Source organism: Tauraco erythrolophus, chromosome 30 (assembly GCF_009769465.1).
Source record: "Tauraco erythrolophus isolate bTauEry1 chromosome 30, bTauEry1.pri, whole genome shotgun sequence".
Lineage (NCBI taxonomy): Eukaryota > Metazoa > Chordata > Aves > Musophagiformes > Musophagidae > Tauraco > Tauraco erythrolophus.
This window is the reverse complement of record NC_141494.1, coordinates 1,605,649-1,620,496: the sequence shown is the minus strand read 5'-3', so window position 1 is coordinate 1,620,496 and position 14,848 is coordinate 1,605,649. Positions and strand designations below refer to the sequence as shown.

At 45.4% G+C, this 14,848-nt stretch overlaps 1 protein-coding gene across 7 annotated transcripts in view; it reads left to right on the top strand.

Annotated features, from left to right (window-relative positions):
• The window catches only part of LOC104377197 (GON-4-like protein), a 29,098-nt gene that overhangs the window by 12,908 nt on the left and 1,342 nt on the right, over positions 1 to 14,848 (top strand). For 4 of the 7 annotated variants that reach the window (XM_086628435.1, XM_086628431.1, XM_009983937.2 and 1 more), the window contains 17 exons: positions 150 to 348; positions 1,387 to 1,473; positions 1,970 to 2,141; positions 2,837 to 2,981; positions 3,154 to 3,304; positions 3,976 to 4,092; positions 5,150 to 6,883; positions 7,481 to 7,724; positions 8,694 to 8,875; positions 9,390 to 9,587; positions 10,141 to 10,284; positions 10,769 to 10,912; positions 11,225 to 11,344; positions 11,624 to 11,737; positions 12,226 to 12,433; positions 13,372 to 14,164; positions 14,608 to 14,710. In XM_086628435.1, coding sequence (XP_086484561.1) covers positions 150 to 348; positions 1,387 to 1,473; positions 1,970 to 2,141; positions 2,837 to 2,981; positions 3,154 to 3,304; positions 3,976 to 4,092; positions 5,150 to 6,883; positions 7,481 to 7,724; positions 8,694 to 8,875; positions 9,390 to 9,587; positions 10,141 to 10,284; positions 10,769 to 10,912; positions 11,225 to 11,344; positions 11,624 to 11,737; positions 12,226 to 12,433; positions 13,372 to 14,164; positions 14,608 to 14,710 — 4,855 coding nt within the window. Of the gene's footprint in view, positions 1 to 149; positions 349 to 1,386; positions 1,474 to 1,969; positions 2,142 to 2,836; positions 2,982 to 3,153; positions 3,305 to 3,975; positions 4,093 to 5,149; positions 6,884 to 7,480; positions 7,725 to 8,693; positions 8,876 to 9,389; positions 9,588 to 10,140; positions 10,285 to 10,768; positions 10,913 to 11,224; positions 11,345 to 11,623; positions 11,738 to 12,225; positions 12,434 to 13,371; positions 14,165 to 14,607; positions 14,711 to 14,848 lie in introns of those variants that run through there. The other 3 variants (XM_086628432.1, XM_086628434.1, XM_086628433.1) reach the window with 3 other exon arrangements.

Genomic DNA, 14,848 nt, shown 5'->3' with positions numbered 1-14,848 from the left:
GTTGAAGTATACTGTCAAAGTGTCAAGTAGCACAGGGATGATAGTTTTTAAACCATGCATCCCAGGTGCAGAGTAAAATATTCTAATTAGATATGAATGGTTATTAAGTCATCTGCTTATTAGATTTTGGTCTGCTTGATTTCAAACAGGTTTGAAGAGCCTCTGGCCAATCTCCTGAATGAACAACACCGGACGGTGAAAGAACAACTCGAGCAGTTGAGAATGAAGAAGTCCTCAATCAAACCACCACAAGAGACAGAAAAACCAAAACCTCAAAATGAGAAGCCTCTCCAGAGCCTTGTCCTGGACAATATGCAAAGGAAGAGGCTCCAGCAGCAAATGCAGCAGGTAATAAAATGTTTGACCTAACAACTATTTGCTGGGTACCGCGGGGAATGGGGAAAGCCAGTAGCACAGCAAGTGCTTTGGAGCGTTTCCTGAAAGAAATTAATTGAAAAAGCTGCATTTGAAGCTGGAGCTTTAATAGGTGATATTTACATGCCTGATTCCACACTGGAAGAAAATTGGAATTGAATGTGCAAAGTAGAGCTTGTTTCTTGGCATCGGTATTGTTCTCGTGTGACAGAGCTGCCTTGGTCGTGTTTGAATTCTGTCAAAATCCTGTTTTCAGCAACTTCTTTATTACTTCTGAGAATATTACTCTTGATGTAGTTTAGATTCTTTTTTTCCTCCTCCCACCACACAAAACTGTACAATTCAGTTTGAGTATTTTTAAAAGCCGTCAGCAGGGTAGAGGAGAAGCTGTACTGAAAGAATTTTTTTTCCACGTCAAGAGGACTTCTCAAAACTTGAAACGTTCTGTCAGCTCGATCTCACGAGGACGAAGTGCACTGGTTTGGTGTGAACTTTATAAAAATAGTGCTGAGTAGTCATTTCTTGTTCTGCACACCTTAGACAGCGTCATGTCTTGGTCTGTGGCAGCAAGGGGAGGACACAGCCCTCTAACACAAGCTGAAGAAGTGGATCTTGCATTAAGCATGTAGAGTAAATGATGTGTAGGGTTTGTGTGCATATGGGGAGTTCTGATAGCTGAAATCATTGTTTTGAAGAAATACTTAAGTATTTAATGAGAAAAAAAATGTCCTTTCTGTGTTGATACGATGTGAGGCTTTGGCACAGAAGCTGGGAAACTGCCACAACACTTCAACAGATGATGTGTTCCAAATCTGTGTAGTAAACTTCCTACCAGAGGATGGTAAAGTTTCCCCTCAGTTTTCTATTGCTTAAAAGGATTTTTTTTGAAGTCAGAGTGTGTTTTTTGGGGTGCTTAAGAGGTATTTCTTGTGCCTCTATGCTTATGCTTTCCAGTTTCTTGGATTTCTGATACACTGAAAAAACCCCATTTGTCTGATTTTATTCTTCAAGCATGTTCAGCTTCTGACTCAAATCCATCTTCTCGCAAGTTCCAACCCTGCTTTAAGTTCAGAGGCCAGTACTACGAGGATGTTTTTGGTAAGGATATGTCTAAAATCAGAGCTACATGACTTTTAATGATTGCTGGTCACTGGAGATGCTTATAGAGCGTAATTTATTTAATTGATCCCATTAAACTGAGAGACTGCCACTCAATAAGAGAATGATGTTGTTAGTCTGCTACGAACATGCTCAGTACTTAGGGGAATAATTTACTTTGTGCTGACTAATAACAGTACTTTGAATTGGTGTGTCTGTATTTTTTTTATTGTTTTCTTGGAAATACTGAAAACAGAGTTCAAAAAAATACAGCTTCTGTAATTGGTGAATATTCTGTGACATTCAAAGGTTCTGGAAAGTGAAGGAATTAAAAAAAAAAAATTCCTCTGGTTGTTTCTAGACCCGTAACACTCTACTTTATTATGCCTGTCACTCCACCAGCTTTTATTTTTTGCATTATGGCATTGCATGTGTTTGTTCTTCACCTTCAATTTGAAGGCATCTTCTTTACCTTTCGCTGTGCTTGACTTTGCAGAGCGAGCTTGGTAACTTTGCTCGCAGCTCTACGCTCCTTCGTCAGTCGTTCAATCCTAAATTCCAAACCATGTTCCAGCCGTGTAACTTGCAGGGAGCACTGCAGCTCATCGAGGATTTTCATGCCCAAGTCCACGTTGACTGGAGCCCTCGCAAAGCTGTGAAGAAGAGTGGTGTGTATTTGAAGGGCCGGGAGGTGGGAAGGCATTTAGAGTGGGAGTCACTTCATGCTGTGCACCCTCCAGATGAGATATGGTTCAGACTGCTGTTTGGAAGGAAATTTTATTTTTTTAAATTTTTTGTTTTAGATAAAACCATCCACCTTATTAACTGCCTTTCTCCTTCTTAAACTTGCAGTGCAGTAAAGCGTGTTAGATGAGCTGTTGCCTTTTGTTTGACATCACAATCCTGCCATTTATTGTTCTGCAGATGATGTTTTGAGCTGCAGAAGTCCATTAAGAAACTGTGAAAAGATATCGGTTAACACACATCAAGGAAATATGCCCTTCACTGGAGTATTCTAGTGAAAAAAAAGCTCCAAACTGTTGGTTTCAAATACTTGGTTTGTGATTTTTATTCCCCCGCCTCCTTCTGGAGAGTGAACTCACTTGGCATGAACAGAGCTTTTTACAAGTGCTTTTTCATTGTAGAGCAAAAGAAGAGATTGAAGGGGAAAGTTATTTTATCTTGTACTGATATAAACTTAAGGGCGAAAACTAGGAAATAGCAAATTCTGAAATCCGGGGAGAGAGTGTATCTCCTTTTGCAGAGAAGGGAGTAGAAGAACCAGTGTTTTCAATAAGTCAGTTGTGAAAAATGTTATTTGTCTGTGTGTACATCTGTCCTTATCTGTTAATTCTTTTCCCAGCCAATGAATTTTCATGTTTGCCAAAGCAAGTGGCATGGATTTTGGCAACAAGGAGAGTCTTTATGTATCCAGAGTTACTGCCAATATGTTCCTTGAAAGCAAACCCTCCCCGGGACAAGATTATCTTCACCAAGGCAGAGGACAAGTAAGTGCTGGGAGTTACTGAATAGAACGTGAGTCCTTTCCTGAGGAGAACTTCTGGGATGCAGACTTCTGGGATATCTGTGCAACAACACATCTAAATAGCAATCAGCTGTCATGTCTAAAAGGCTTCTTTTTGTCTCTCCCCACGGCCCCGTCCCTCCTTCCCTCTTCAGTTTGCTAGCTTTGGGTTTGAAACACTTTGAAGGGACGGAATTTCCGAAGCCCTTGATCAGCAAGTATCTCTTGCCAACAAAAACTGCCCACCAGCTTACGGTCCGGATCAAGAACCTCAATATGAACCGAGCTCCTGACAACATCATCAAAGTGAGCGATGCGTCCAGGTTGGGGTTGGCGTTTTGAGATTTGCGTGTCTGACTGGTGGTTCTTACACCAGAACACACCTGCTGTTTGTTCCAAGTTCTTTTCGTATACGTGCTGATACTTAAAAGAAAATTCATCCTTTTAGTACCAGTGAGGATTTCTTCCACAAGCCCTTTTCTCTGTACTTTGCAAGTATTTCTGTTACTATTTTGACTCTTTAGAGCCCAGCACTTGCAGACAGTCCTACTACAACTGTGGCTTCAGTAACCCTGACAAATTCATACAAATAAACTTTGAGTAGTGAAGCTTAAACAAAAGTGCTGTCTCCAGCCAGGCTGAAGGTTCATCTGGCCAAATATCCTGTCCCACAAGCTGGTGGCGATTGCTGGAGAGAGAATAAGAACCAGAAACACTTAAAGCAAGTACACTTGCACATCTAGAACTTCATGGTTCTTTCAAGAGAATCCAAGATGACAGTGAGCTCTTGTTCAGCCTGTATTATTCTTTTTTAATGTTCCTGTGGGTAGTACCTTATTAAAGTAGTAGTGATGAGCATCGTGTTATCACATGAACGCTTCTACAGAGCACAATCCTTATCCTACACCCCAGCAGTTATTGGACAGGTGATCTGACCACGGTCATCTTGTCTTACGTTCTCTTCTGTCTCCACACAGTACTACAAAAAGACAAAGCAGTTGCCCGTTCTGTTGAAGTGCTGCGAGGAAATCCAGCCCAGCGAGCGTAAGGCGCCCGTGGAGAGAGAAGAGCATCGCCTGCCCTTCTGGCTAAAGGTAGTTTCTGCTGCTCTCCGTCCAGCACAGGGGGTCGTGGTGGTTGGTTGATCTCTTTGGGGGTTTTGGTTTTGTTGGGGTGTTTTTCTTTCTTTTTCTTTACAGCCTAGGTGCAGAACGAGTTGTTTGGTAAGCCTGCAGCTCTGAAATCAAAAGGCAGTCTGACTGTATGGCGCAGGAGCCTGGGCTATCCTGAGTCCAGCTAGGAAACGTGGCGAGAACAGTCGTAGCTCACAGCCTGAGGTGTTATACACTGCTCCTGGTGCTTGTCTGCCCAGCTCCTGCACGTGATTGAAGGAATCGTGGACAGGCAGTGTCTGTTGTCACATCCTTGTTTTGCTACATGGGTGTATTTCTGATGTCTCTGGTTTGATGTGTTGGTTTTATTTGGCTTAATTTGTTAATCAGCATGGTCTGCCCCTTGCCTTATGGTTAGCACTGTTTCCACCTTTCCCACTGTATTACAGCCATGACAAGAGGGTGTGTTCTTCCCCTTAAAACTTCACCTTCTAAGAGGAAAGAATAAATGTGGGCTTTGGGGTGGGTTTTTTAAAGGTTACCTTCCCCTGCAGCCTGGCCGTTATTTTTGTTACACCCAAGCGTCTCACGCTTTGCAAAGATTCTTCCTCTGGGATTCTTTGCACAAGGGAGACTAAGCTGGAGGCACAGTGACCATGCCTGCCACTCAACGAGGGTCATGTCTGAGGAAAGAATTAGAATCAGATGCTATGAAATCCAGTTCTCTTAGTTGTATTTCATTGTTACAGTGAAGCTTCCTTCCCACAAAAATCTTCTATTTACTAAAGGAACCTTTATAAAGCAATTAAGTTCCGTTGTTTCTTTCAGGCTCTCGGATTCTTTTGAAGGCTTTGGAGTAAAACTTGTGAACATAAAGTAATATACAGTAAATGTAAAGTAACATACAGTAGTGTAAAATAAATACGAAACGCTGTACTTCTGGAAGCAAGTTGCCATCTGTCACCTTCTGTGGTGCTGTCGGAGGTGGTAGTAGAGGAGTAGCCTATGGGCTGGACTGATAAACTTTTGTTCCCTTCAGGCAAGCTTGCCCTCCATTCAGGGGGAGTTGAAGCAATTAGCAGAAGATGCCAAGGAGAAGCCAGGTTCACCTGATGCAGAATCTGTCTTTTTGGGGACAGGAAAGGAAACTTCAGATACAGAATGTGATGAAAAATACCCTCTACTCATGCCAAAGGGACTGGTACTGACCTTAAAGCCTCTCGTCAATCGATTCTCTAGGAGAGCGTGGAGGAGGCAGAGGTCTTCAGCGCTGAAGCCTGTCCTCATTCGACCCAGTCCTTGTCCGCAGCCCAGTTCCAACGCTATGAACATTCAGAAAACTGTCAAGTTGTCGCAGTCAGAAGCTCCTCCCAGCAAAGTTATGGTTCAGATTCCTCGGCTGATCCAGCCAGCCACAGTTGTGCAGACGGTGCCGGGAGTGCAGCCTTTGAACGTTCCAGCAGTGGTAGGAAGTGGGGATGGCTTGGAATTTCAGAGAGTGCTCTCTGCTTCGCATTCGGACTCCAGACAAGCTTTCTCTGTACCACCAGCTCTAGTGTCCTCAAACCCAGTAACTTTTCAGCCAAAACTGTCTTTGCCAGCTTTGGCCGGAGCGAAAATACGCAAACCCTCTGTTCGTAAGGGATACCAAAAGAAGAAAGGGGCAAAATCTGCCCCACTGATAAAGGCTTCACCTTTGATTCAGCCATCTCCTGTCATCCTTACTGTACCTGCTGCCACAGTGAAAGTGGTTAATATAGGCAATGGCTGCAACATGATTCAGCCCATAAATACAACAGTTGGGAGAGGCACTCAGGCTATTCCAGTTACAACCTTACTGGTAAATCCATCCACTTTCCCGTGTCCGTTAAATCAGCCTCTAGTGACTTCTTCAATCCCTTCGTTGATAGTCTCTCCTAACCCTGTTGGTCTTTCTGCACCATCTGCTCGTGAAAATGAAGAACAGCTGAATCTGGTTCCTTCCTGCCCTGCTGGAGACAACAAAAACACCTATCCCACGGCGGAGCCCAAGGTGGAACCCGCAGAGCTGTGCGTTCCGTGCTCCGCTGTCTCCCCCAAGGAGGAGTGCAGTACAAATCCCACCACTTCAACTAATGGCAGTCAGGACAAGGTAAATAAGAGTGATGACTGTAGCTGGACAGTGGTAGAAGGAAACGAGGAGGCTTCAGAGCCATTGTCTGTGGACCTTTTGCCTCATTTAGAAGATCCAGATGAAATGGTGAAAATCAAGTCTGAAGATTCGAGTGATGCTACCAAGGAAGTAAATCCAGTACAGAAGAGGGATCTTTTATGTGCTGAAGTGAAGGAGGAATTCATGCTGGATCTTGGCCAGGAGCTGAACATGGAGGCTGCATGTTCATGTTCAAACGACCTCAAAGAGGTTAAAAAGGAGCAAACTTTGTGTGACGAGAAGGGAGAAGAAGAACGACGGGCTTTGCAGTCATCTCCCCATGGTGAACAGCAGATGGATGCAGGTGGTGTTGCTGGACCGCAGGTGAGCAGTGAGTCTCCAAAGAATCAATCTTACGCAGCAGATGTTGAGGCAGAATTTAGTAGTCCACTAGGAAGACCAGAGGATTCATCCAGTATAGATGGCCAGTCTGTTGGGACACCAGCTGGCCCTGAAGCTGGAGGAGAGAGAGAAGGACAAGAAGAGGAGGAAGACGACGACTTTGATGATTTTACACAAGATGAGGATGAAGAAATGTCATCAGCCTCAGAAGAATCTATTCTTTCAGTGCCAGAACTTCAGGTAAAAGCAAATAAAATTTTTAAAAACTTGCAAATGACCAGTATCAGTGTCCTGGAACACCCCAGTTGAGTCAGGGCAAATCACAATTTGAATCCAATTGGAAAGCTGGGCTGTTAACTATGTAATAGTGAGGTATTGTGCTGGTTTGCAGAGAAATTGGACACCACGTTTTTCTGAGGAGATTCCAAGTCCAAGCTACAGGAATATCTTGCAAATATGCAGATTTAAACTCTGCTGAGTTGTACGGACTTCCTCAACTGAGGGAGTTCTTTAATAAGAAGTACTTTAAATGATAAAGTTATTTTCCAGGTCACAGTTCCAGCCAGCTTTAAGAACTGAGATGATCATTAAGGAATACCGTCTAACTTAAGGCTTTTTTAAGTGGAAGATTCTGAAATTTTAATTTTGTGCGTGGTACAAAACCAGGCATTTCTGATTGTCGTTGCATTCTGTCCCTTCGGTAGAATCCTCTCGTTGGTCAGGTGTTGATGGGTGAAACTGGCTGTGAAAGTGATGATGGAGCGAGCTAGTTGCTGAGTGACGTTAAAACAAACACTAAAAGAAAACAATGGGACTTTTTTGTTGTTGCTTTCTAAGGAGACAATGGAAAAACTTACTTGGCTTGCAACAGAGAGACGTTTAAGCCAAGAAGGAGATTCTGAAGAAGAGAATTCCCAGGAAGAGAACTCTGAGCCTGAGGAAGAGGAGGAGGAGGAAGGAGAAGGAATAGAGAGTTTACAGAAAGATGACGAAATATGTGGGGATGTATCAGAGGAACCGAAATCTGCCTTCACGTTGGCAAAGGCTGCCCCGCAGGTGGAAGCCCACAGAATGCCAGCGGGTGAGTTCCGTGGGTTTCTTTGGACACAGGGCACGGGGAAGTAGAGCTGTGCTCTGCATTAAAAGCAAAACCACAGGGAAACTGGGTTTAATTTCACTTGGCATGTCTGAGCTTGGTGGTGCTTTCCACCTGGAAATGACGTTTTGCAACACAGTCAGGATTTTGTAAGACCAGTTCTTGCCACAGAAGCCCTTGGGCGTGTGAACCGAGTGTCTTTAGTCCTTTGTAACGCGTTTGTGCTTCAGGAATTTGCAGACATCAGGGTTGTCGTTTGCACCAGCTAATACCCAATATCTCTGTAAGAACAATATTGAATAGTCGTGTCTTTGCTAAGTTCAGTTTTGTGTTGTAAGGTCATGTTGGGGAAAAATAAGCGAAACAAAATAATACCTTAGCAGAATCTAGCAAGTGGTAGATGAGTTTGAGCAGTGAACTTCGAGGAGGTCAGCCTCAGCCCCTTAGACCGACAGATTCCTAAATCCCAGATGTAGCAACTCTTAACACACTATTCCGTTCCCTGTTTTGTGGCACCAGTTACTTCTGTGTGATGTTAACTCTCGTCATGTAAATAACAAGCTAGAAGAATAATTTGCAAGTGTTACAGCCAGTTCTGGTGCTCATAGGGTGTCTCTGTTCACCCGCTGCAGATTTTTTGCCCCTGCTGTGCAGTAGGTGGGTCTGTTAGTTCTTCGTAGAAGGCTGAGTAACAGCTAGGATGGGTTTGTTGCTGTATCCAGAGATTTTTCCCATCAGATGCTAGGAAAATAAACTGCCATTTTAACATGTTAGCCAGCCTGACCACTGAAAAGTGTATTGCTCATACAGCCACAGGAGAGAGTGAACAGTTTAAGTCATCCCAACTCTGAAAACTTACTTTTCTATTGCGGTACTGGTCTAGAAGAGCAGTTGTCTGCCAGCCCGGGGATGTGTGACAAGTCCTTGTGCAACTTGCTTTGTGCTTCTTCACAGGAGAAAACATGAAGGCCCCTGGGAAGAGCAGGAGCTCCCACAGAACCAGAACTAAGAGGGGACGGGCTCGTGCTAGCAAAGATACATCTAAGCTGCTCCTCTTGTACGATGAAGACATCCTGGAGAGAGACCCCCTGCGGGAGCAGAAGGATCTGGCCTTTGCACAAGCCTATCTAACCAGGGTGAGCCAGACCAGTGTGTAACTCAGGAACAGGAACATGGGACACTTTGAGTCCTCTGGCAGCTCATGCCTGAGCTGCATAGCTGCCAGTTCTAACTGGGTGTACTGGATCTGGTCGGACAGTGTTATCTTTCTTCATAGCACCCCATATGGTGGTCCTTTAACTGATTGAATTGCCTTTATCTTGACCTCTGAGTTTTCTTTCTTTGCTTTTCCTCTTCCCTCCCTGCCCTGCTTGGAGGAAGGAGGTGGGGAGTGAGCAAGTGGCAGTGGGGGTGCTTAGCTGCTGGCCGCAGCCAATTTTTATTTCAGAGTTTCGTAGTCTTGGATTTGGTTCTGTTCTCTCTTGTGAGCAGTTCGAACTGCTCTGTAAGGAAGAGACTCTTTAAGGAAGAGTTGGCTCAGCAAAACTGGAAGCACTGTGGAAATTCTGAGTAGCAGGAGATCAAAGATTACTAAATTGTTTTCCTCCTGGATGTTATGTAGTCCTGTAAAAGGTCTGTTGTTCTTTCCAGGTGCGTGAAGCCTTGCAACATGTTCCTGGAAAATATGAAGACTTTCTTCGCGTTATCTACGAGTTTGAGATCAGCACGGACAAGCGGACGGCCGTGGATCTCTATTCCACTTTACAGAAACTGCTGCATGAGTGGCCACAGTTGCTCACGGATTTCGCTGCCTTTCTTTTACCAGAGCAAGCTTTGGAGTGTGGGCTGGTAGGTGGAACGCAAGCAGGGGACTACGTTTTAAGCAGACTGTGAATGCGTGCGAGAGTGAAAGAATAAGGAGTTCTTCCTAGGGCAAGAAAGGCAAACAGCTGGTAAATCGTTGGCTTACCTTGCTGTTTTATTAATCAGAATGGAAAGGTCTAGTGTTTGTTTTAAGCCTCATACTAAGTATTACTGTGGAGAATCAGCCTTTCCCAGTTATCCCAGAACCTGACTGCGGAGAGAACACGCAGATGCAGCGAGGGGAATGGTTCCCTTGTCTCACAAATTGCCCTTCTACTTTGTAAAACAGAGGTTTTCAGGTTTTTCCATTCTTTCTGGATTTTCCTGCCTTATGCACATATGGTTGAAGCAAAATTTCAGAGCTCAGCAAGTGCTGAGTGTGCAAAGTCTTGTTTCTCTTCCTCCTCCTCTTCCCGCTTTGCAGTGGGTCTCGACACAAGTGGAAAGCAAATAGCATTTTATGGCTCGCCTAAGCCAACTAAAGGTGTTTGGAAATATGTCCTTGAACGTGAGGGGTGAACCTTTTTCTTTTGGCCAGTTTGAAGAGCAGCAAGCGTTTGAAAAAAGCCGCAAGTTCCTCAGGCAGCTGGAGATTTGTTTTGCTGAAAATCCTGCCCACCATCAGAAGATCATCAAAGTTCTGCAGGGCTGTGCGGACTGCCTCCCCCAGGAGATCGCAGAGGTAATCGGGTGTCCAGGTATCTCCTTCTCTCTCAAAGCCCCTGAGAACGCGGGAGTAGCCTGCTTCACTGTCCCCACCTGCTGCTCTTTGAGGCCACGGATTATCAAGTGCCATCTCCCTCTGGGGGGTGTGGGAGAGAATTGAAGCTGCCTCTTCAAGAGGCTTTACAATTAACTGGCCTGTGTGTCTCCTCTGTCCTACCTCCACCTTGCTGTTATCACCTTGCAGGTGAAATTTTAGTTTAGTGCCTCCTACAGAGTCTGCGTAGAGTTTTGGAGGGATATTTCTATGCTAATTTGGTAGCTGGACCTCAAAGTCCAGCTTTGGATCTCAAAGCATTCACTGCATAGTACCAATGCAAGCATGAACTCGCATGTTGGAGGTGTGACAAGCCTCCATGTCCCACTTGCTTTGAGAAATCCTTCTGAGAAGAATGTGGCGACATGGAAGGAAACACTTGTTTTCTCTGGATTCTCTCTTTCAGTTGAAGACCCAAATGTGGCAGCTGTTGAAAGGACATGACCACTTGCAGGATGAGTTCTCCGTTTTCTTTGATCACTTACGGCCCTCAGCCAGCCGCATGGGAGACTTTGAGGAGATCAACTGGACAGAAGAGAAGGAATATGAGGTGCAGCAATCCTTTCCCCAAGACCTGAAAAGACAAAAGCAGAGATGCTAGACATGTTTGAACTTGAAGAACTCAAATTGAGGCTGCGTTTCCAGAGAGAGGGAAACAGCCGGGTGGGATAGCTGTTGGGGGACTGAAGCAAACTTCTTGATTTTTTTTTTTTTTTTTACAGCATTTGTGTCTCTTCTAACATAGTTGAACTTGTCATGTCCTAGAACTGAGCCCAGTATTCAGATACTCATGGGGAAAATTGTTTGGTCTGCTGAAGAGCTACCACGATAGAGCAGTTTTTGTGTGTTTCTTCTTTTGTAGTTCGATGGGTTTGAAGAGGTGTCTTTGCCAGACGTAGAAGAGGAGGATGAACCACCAAAGATGCACGCGGCCTCGAAAAATAAGAAGCGGAAAGAGATGGGAGGCCAGAACAATGACAAGGTGGGCCTGGGGTGTCTCACTGGTCCATGTGTCTGGTCTCTGAGCAAACGCATGCCCGTGAAGATAGATGTGTCTTATCAACAGACATGGCAACAACCTAAAAAGATTTGAAGAAAGGGGCTTGAAACGTTTCCGTTGTGCTTTGCTTCGCAGCAGCGTAATCGTTTAGTTGTCTCCGGGTGCGCGCAGAGTGCCAGGCTCCCTCTGGGGTTGACCTTTCCCTGACCATCATCTTCCTGTACCATGCACATTTGTCAGCTGGAGTATGTCTGTTTCCAGGAGGTCGAGTGGGTAGATGGGATGAAGGAATGTTCATGTTCCTGCCATGAAGGGAGTAGCGATCTCAAGCTAAAGAAAAGCAAAAGGAGGACCTGCAGCCATTGTAGTAGTAAGGTTAGTTGATAGGCTGTCACTGGAGTGGTGGGGGGACAGTAGAGTCCTGCCAAGAGCCCCCCTGTTGTGATGATCTGTGCAGCCTCGGGCCTCGTGTCTCCAAAACTGTGGTGAAGGAAGAAAGTGACTCAAGAGCTGACCAGTAGTGTCTCCCTCTTCGGAGCTCCGACGGCACTACCTGGCCTTCCCCTGTCTCTCTCCTGCTCACTTTCTACTGCCCTTCCTTGCTGTGCTAAATAGTGTTATTTTGATGTTCTTTTGAGTTAAGAATAAGTGGGTTTTTAGTGGAAGATACTTGTGTGGCCACTATGTGAAAAGAACTGTGCCTGTTCATAATAATAAAAAAGATTCAGCTTTCTAAATGCCAACATAGTGCCAAACTGAAGCCTTTGTTAGGGTCAAGGAACACTTTGGGAGCAAAGGCCCAGGTGTTAGGTTTGGATCGATATACCACATCTGTAACTGTATGCCTATGTATTGATTTGCAGGTGTGTGAAAACAAATTTTGCAAAAATAAAGATCCTCAAGAGCTGACCGCGAGCCTTGCTCAACAAGAATCAAGTCCTCAGCCTGAAGGGAAGGATTCTGGAATGCCTAAGGAACCTGCAGAGGAAAGCCTGGAGAGCAGAGATGAGGGAGACGACGTCCAGAGCAGAACAAAAACCGTATCTAGGAGAGTGGAGTCTCCGGCTTCAGGTACGTGAAAGTCGCGTTCTGTTCTTCTCCAGACTGGTCCACACGAATGAAAATGGGTCAAGGACTTTGTAATGCAGATTTATCGAGGTAATGAGAACTTCTAATAATGTTGTTTCTTTCTTTTTTTCCTCGAATTCATCCACTCTGGATGCTCTAAACACGCATCTATCCAGAGCATTCCCTTCAAAAAAAGGTTTCCTGACTAGAGAAACATTCTCCCCTTTTCAGAATGATTGGTCCCTTTAGGCATCTCTTGCTGGCATACTAATCTGATTCCCAGTACTACCAGTCCATGATACTGTTTTTTTTTTTCCTGTTCTCGTCGTAGCACAGCAATTCCAAATGCCCATCTCTCTAATCTTCCTTTAAATGATCTCCTTCATCTTACTTGTTTTTCCTTCAGACGGTACAGACAAGGGGAAACACAATTATTGCAGGATAACCTGAAGGAGATCTCTTCCTGCTTTCAGTGACTGTCCCAGTTAATGCTGCTGTTGGAGACAGGTTCAGCGCAGTGGTTTAAGTGCAGCCTGTGTCTAGTTCAGAGGGGTCTGTAAACAGGGTGCCAGGAGCAGAAACGTCTGTTTCGCTTGGGAATTGTGTTCTGGGCGATGCCTTAAGCTTTTCCCTGTGTTCATCACTTCTTCACGCAGCAGCTGGTTGTAGTAACTAACCCACAGTGGCGAAGGAAGTTGACTGCAGAGTCCCTTCTCTGAAGTAAGGGATGGGTAAACTGCAGGTAGAATTACAAAGCTGCTCCCAAACTGTGTTCTCATTTACAGCATGATGCTTTACAATAATAGAGCATCATGCTGTAAATGAGAACACAGCAATAGAGATTTGTTTTTTTTTTTAAAATCTCTTCAAAAGTAAATGAATAAAGCCTCCAGAAGTTTCTTACTAACAGCTAGTCCAAACTTGCTTGGTTTTGTCATCAGGATCTCACCTGGAAGGAAGGATTGTCTCCGGCAGACACGTGTCTTCTGAAAAAGCTGCCCTGCCTGACCATCAGGTACAAGAAGCAGGTGTCAGTGCTGCCGCGAGTCCTGCAACGGACAGTGACTCTTCCACCACTGGCCCCGGATCCACACATCTGCAAAAAGCTCCTCTACAACTACCTCAAGAAACCAAAGACTGCCCTTGCGCTGCGGGAAGTGAGAGTGAGGGACTAAACCAGCTGCACCAAGGAAATGCTGGTGCTTCCCTTGGGCTGAGCAGGGATCTGCTGCTGACCTCTCGTTCTGCCACAGGAAGAGGTTTAATGGGACCTAGTTCCTCTGCTGGAAAGAGTTTATGTCAGTCCGAAGGGCTTCACTCTGATTCGTCAGATAAGCTCACTGTCGCTGGTCATGCTTCAAAATCAGGTGTGAAAGAATCTGAGGGACCACTTTTGCCTCTGGAAGGAAAACCCGAAGCAAAGCAGGGCTGGATAACAGCGGGTAGAAAACCAGCACTGGGTAAGAGCTGCAGCTCACAGTCCCCTGATCGTTGCATTTTGGAAACAGATGATACAGGCTGCACTGGAAATTTGCCTGAGAGCAGGGTAAAGTCAAATGCAAACAACTGCTTCCAGGTGCATCAGCATCCTGAGCAGCTGGAGTACAGAGTGGTCCCTGCCTCCCGGGGGCAGAAGGAAGAGGAGCAGCAACAGCAGCGAGTGACAGAAGCGACTGTGTGTGCGAAGAACAGCAAAGTCAGCTCGACTGGGGAGAAGGTGGTGCTGTGGACCAGGTAAGCCAGGACTGCATCTCTCCTCCTTCGTGCATTCAGTACTGGGCTTCAGGTTTCGTACTGTAGAGGATCCTTTATTTTCATTTTGTATTCCCATTTTCTAATGGCTTCTGCCTCCTCTCTTGGAATATCCCTGCCTTGTTTCTTCTACCCACAGTCTGTCGTAGCTGCCATCTCGGTCCCGTGAGAAATACTGTCTGCTCATGGCAGTCTCATTATTGTAGGGAAAGGGAAAGATTTTTTTTTTCTCCTTCAAAGAGCCTAAGAACAGGCTCAGTACAGCTCTGCTTAGAGATGTATCTTGCAAGTGGTGGTGGTAAAGGAACGGGCCCGTGGGATGTGCTCCGTGACTGTTACCCTTACCTGGGAACGGGCCTCGGGCTTGCAGGGGTTGAAGTGTGTCGACACTTGTTTTCAGCTGCTTTTCACAACTGTTCTTGTAGGGAGGCTGACAGAGTCATCCTCACCACCTGCCAGGAGAAAGGAGCCCATCTGGAAACCTTCCATGCCATCTCGCAGAAACTGGGCAACAAGACTGCCAGTGAGGTGAGCGGTGGGCGTGGAACAGCCCCGTCTGCTGCAGCGGATGGGCAGCGGGGGCGGAAGGGAAGGGAAGGTGGAGGTTTGCTGGCATGTCAGTCTCCCAAACTTAACTTTAATTTGATGCTGCATCAAAGAAAAATG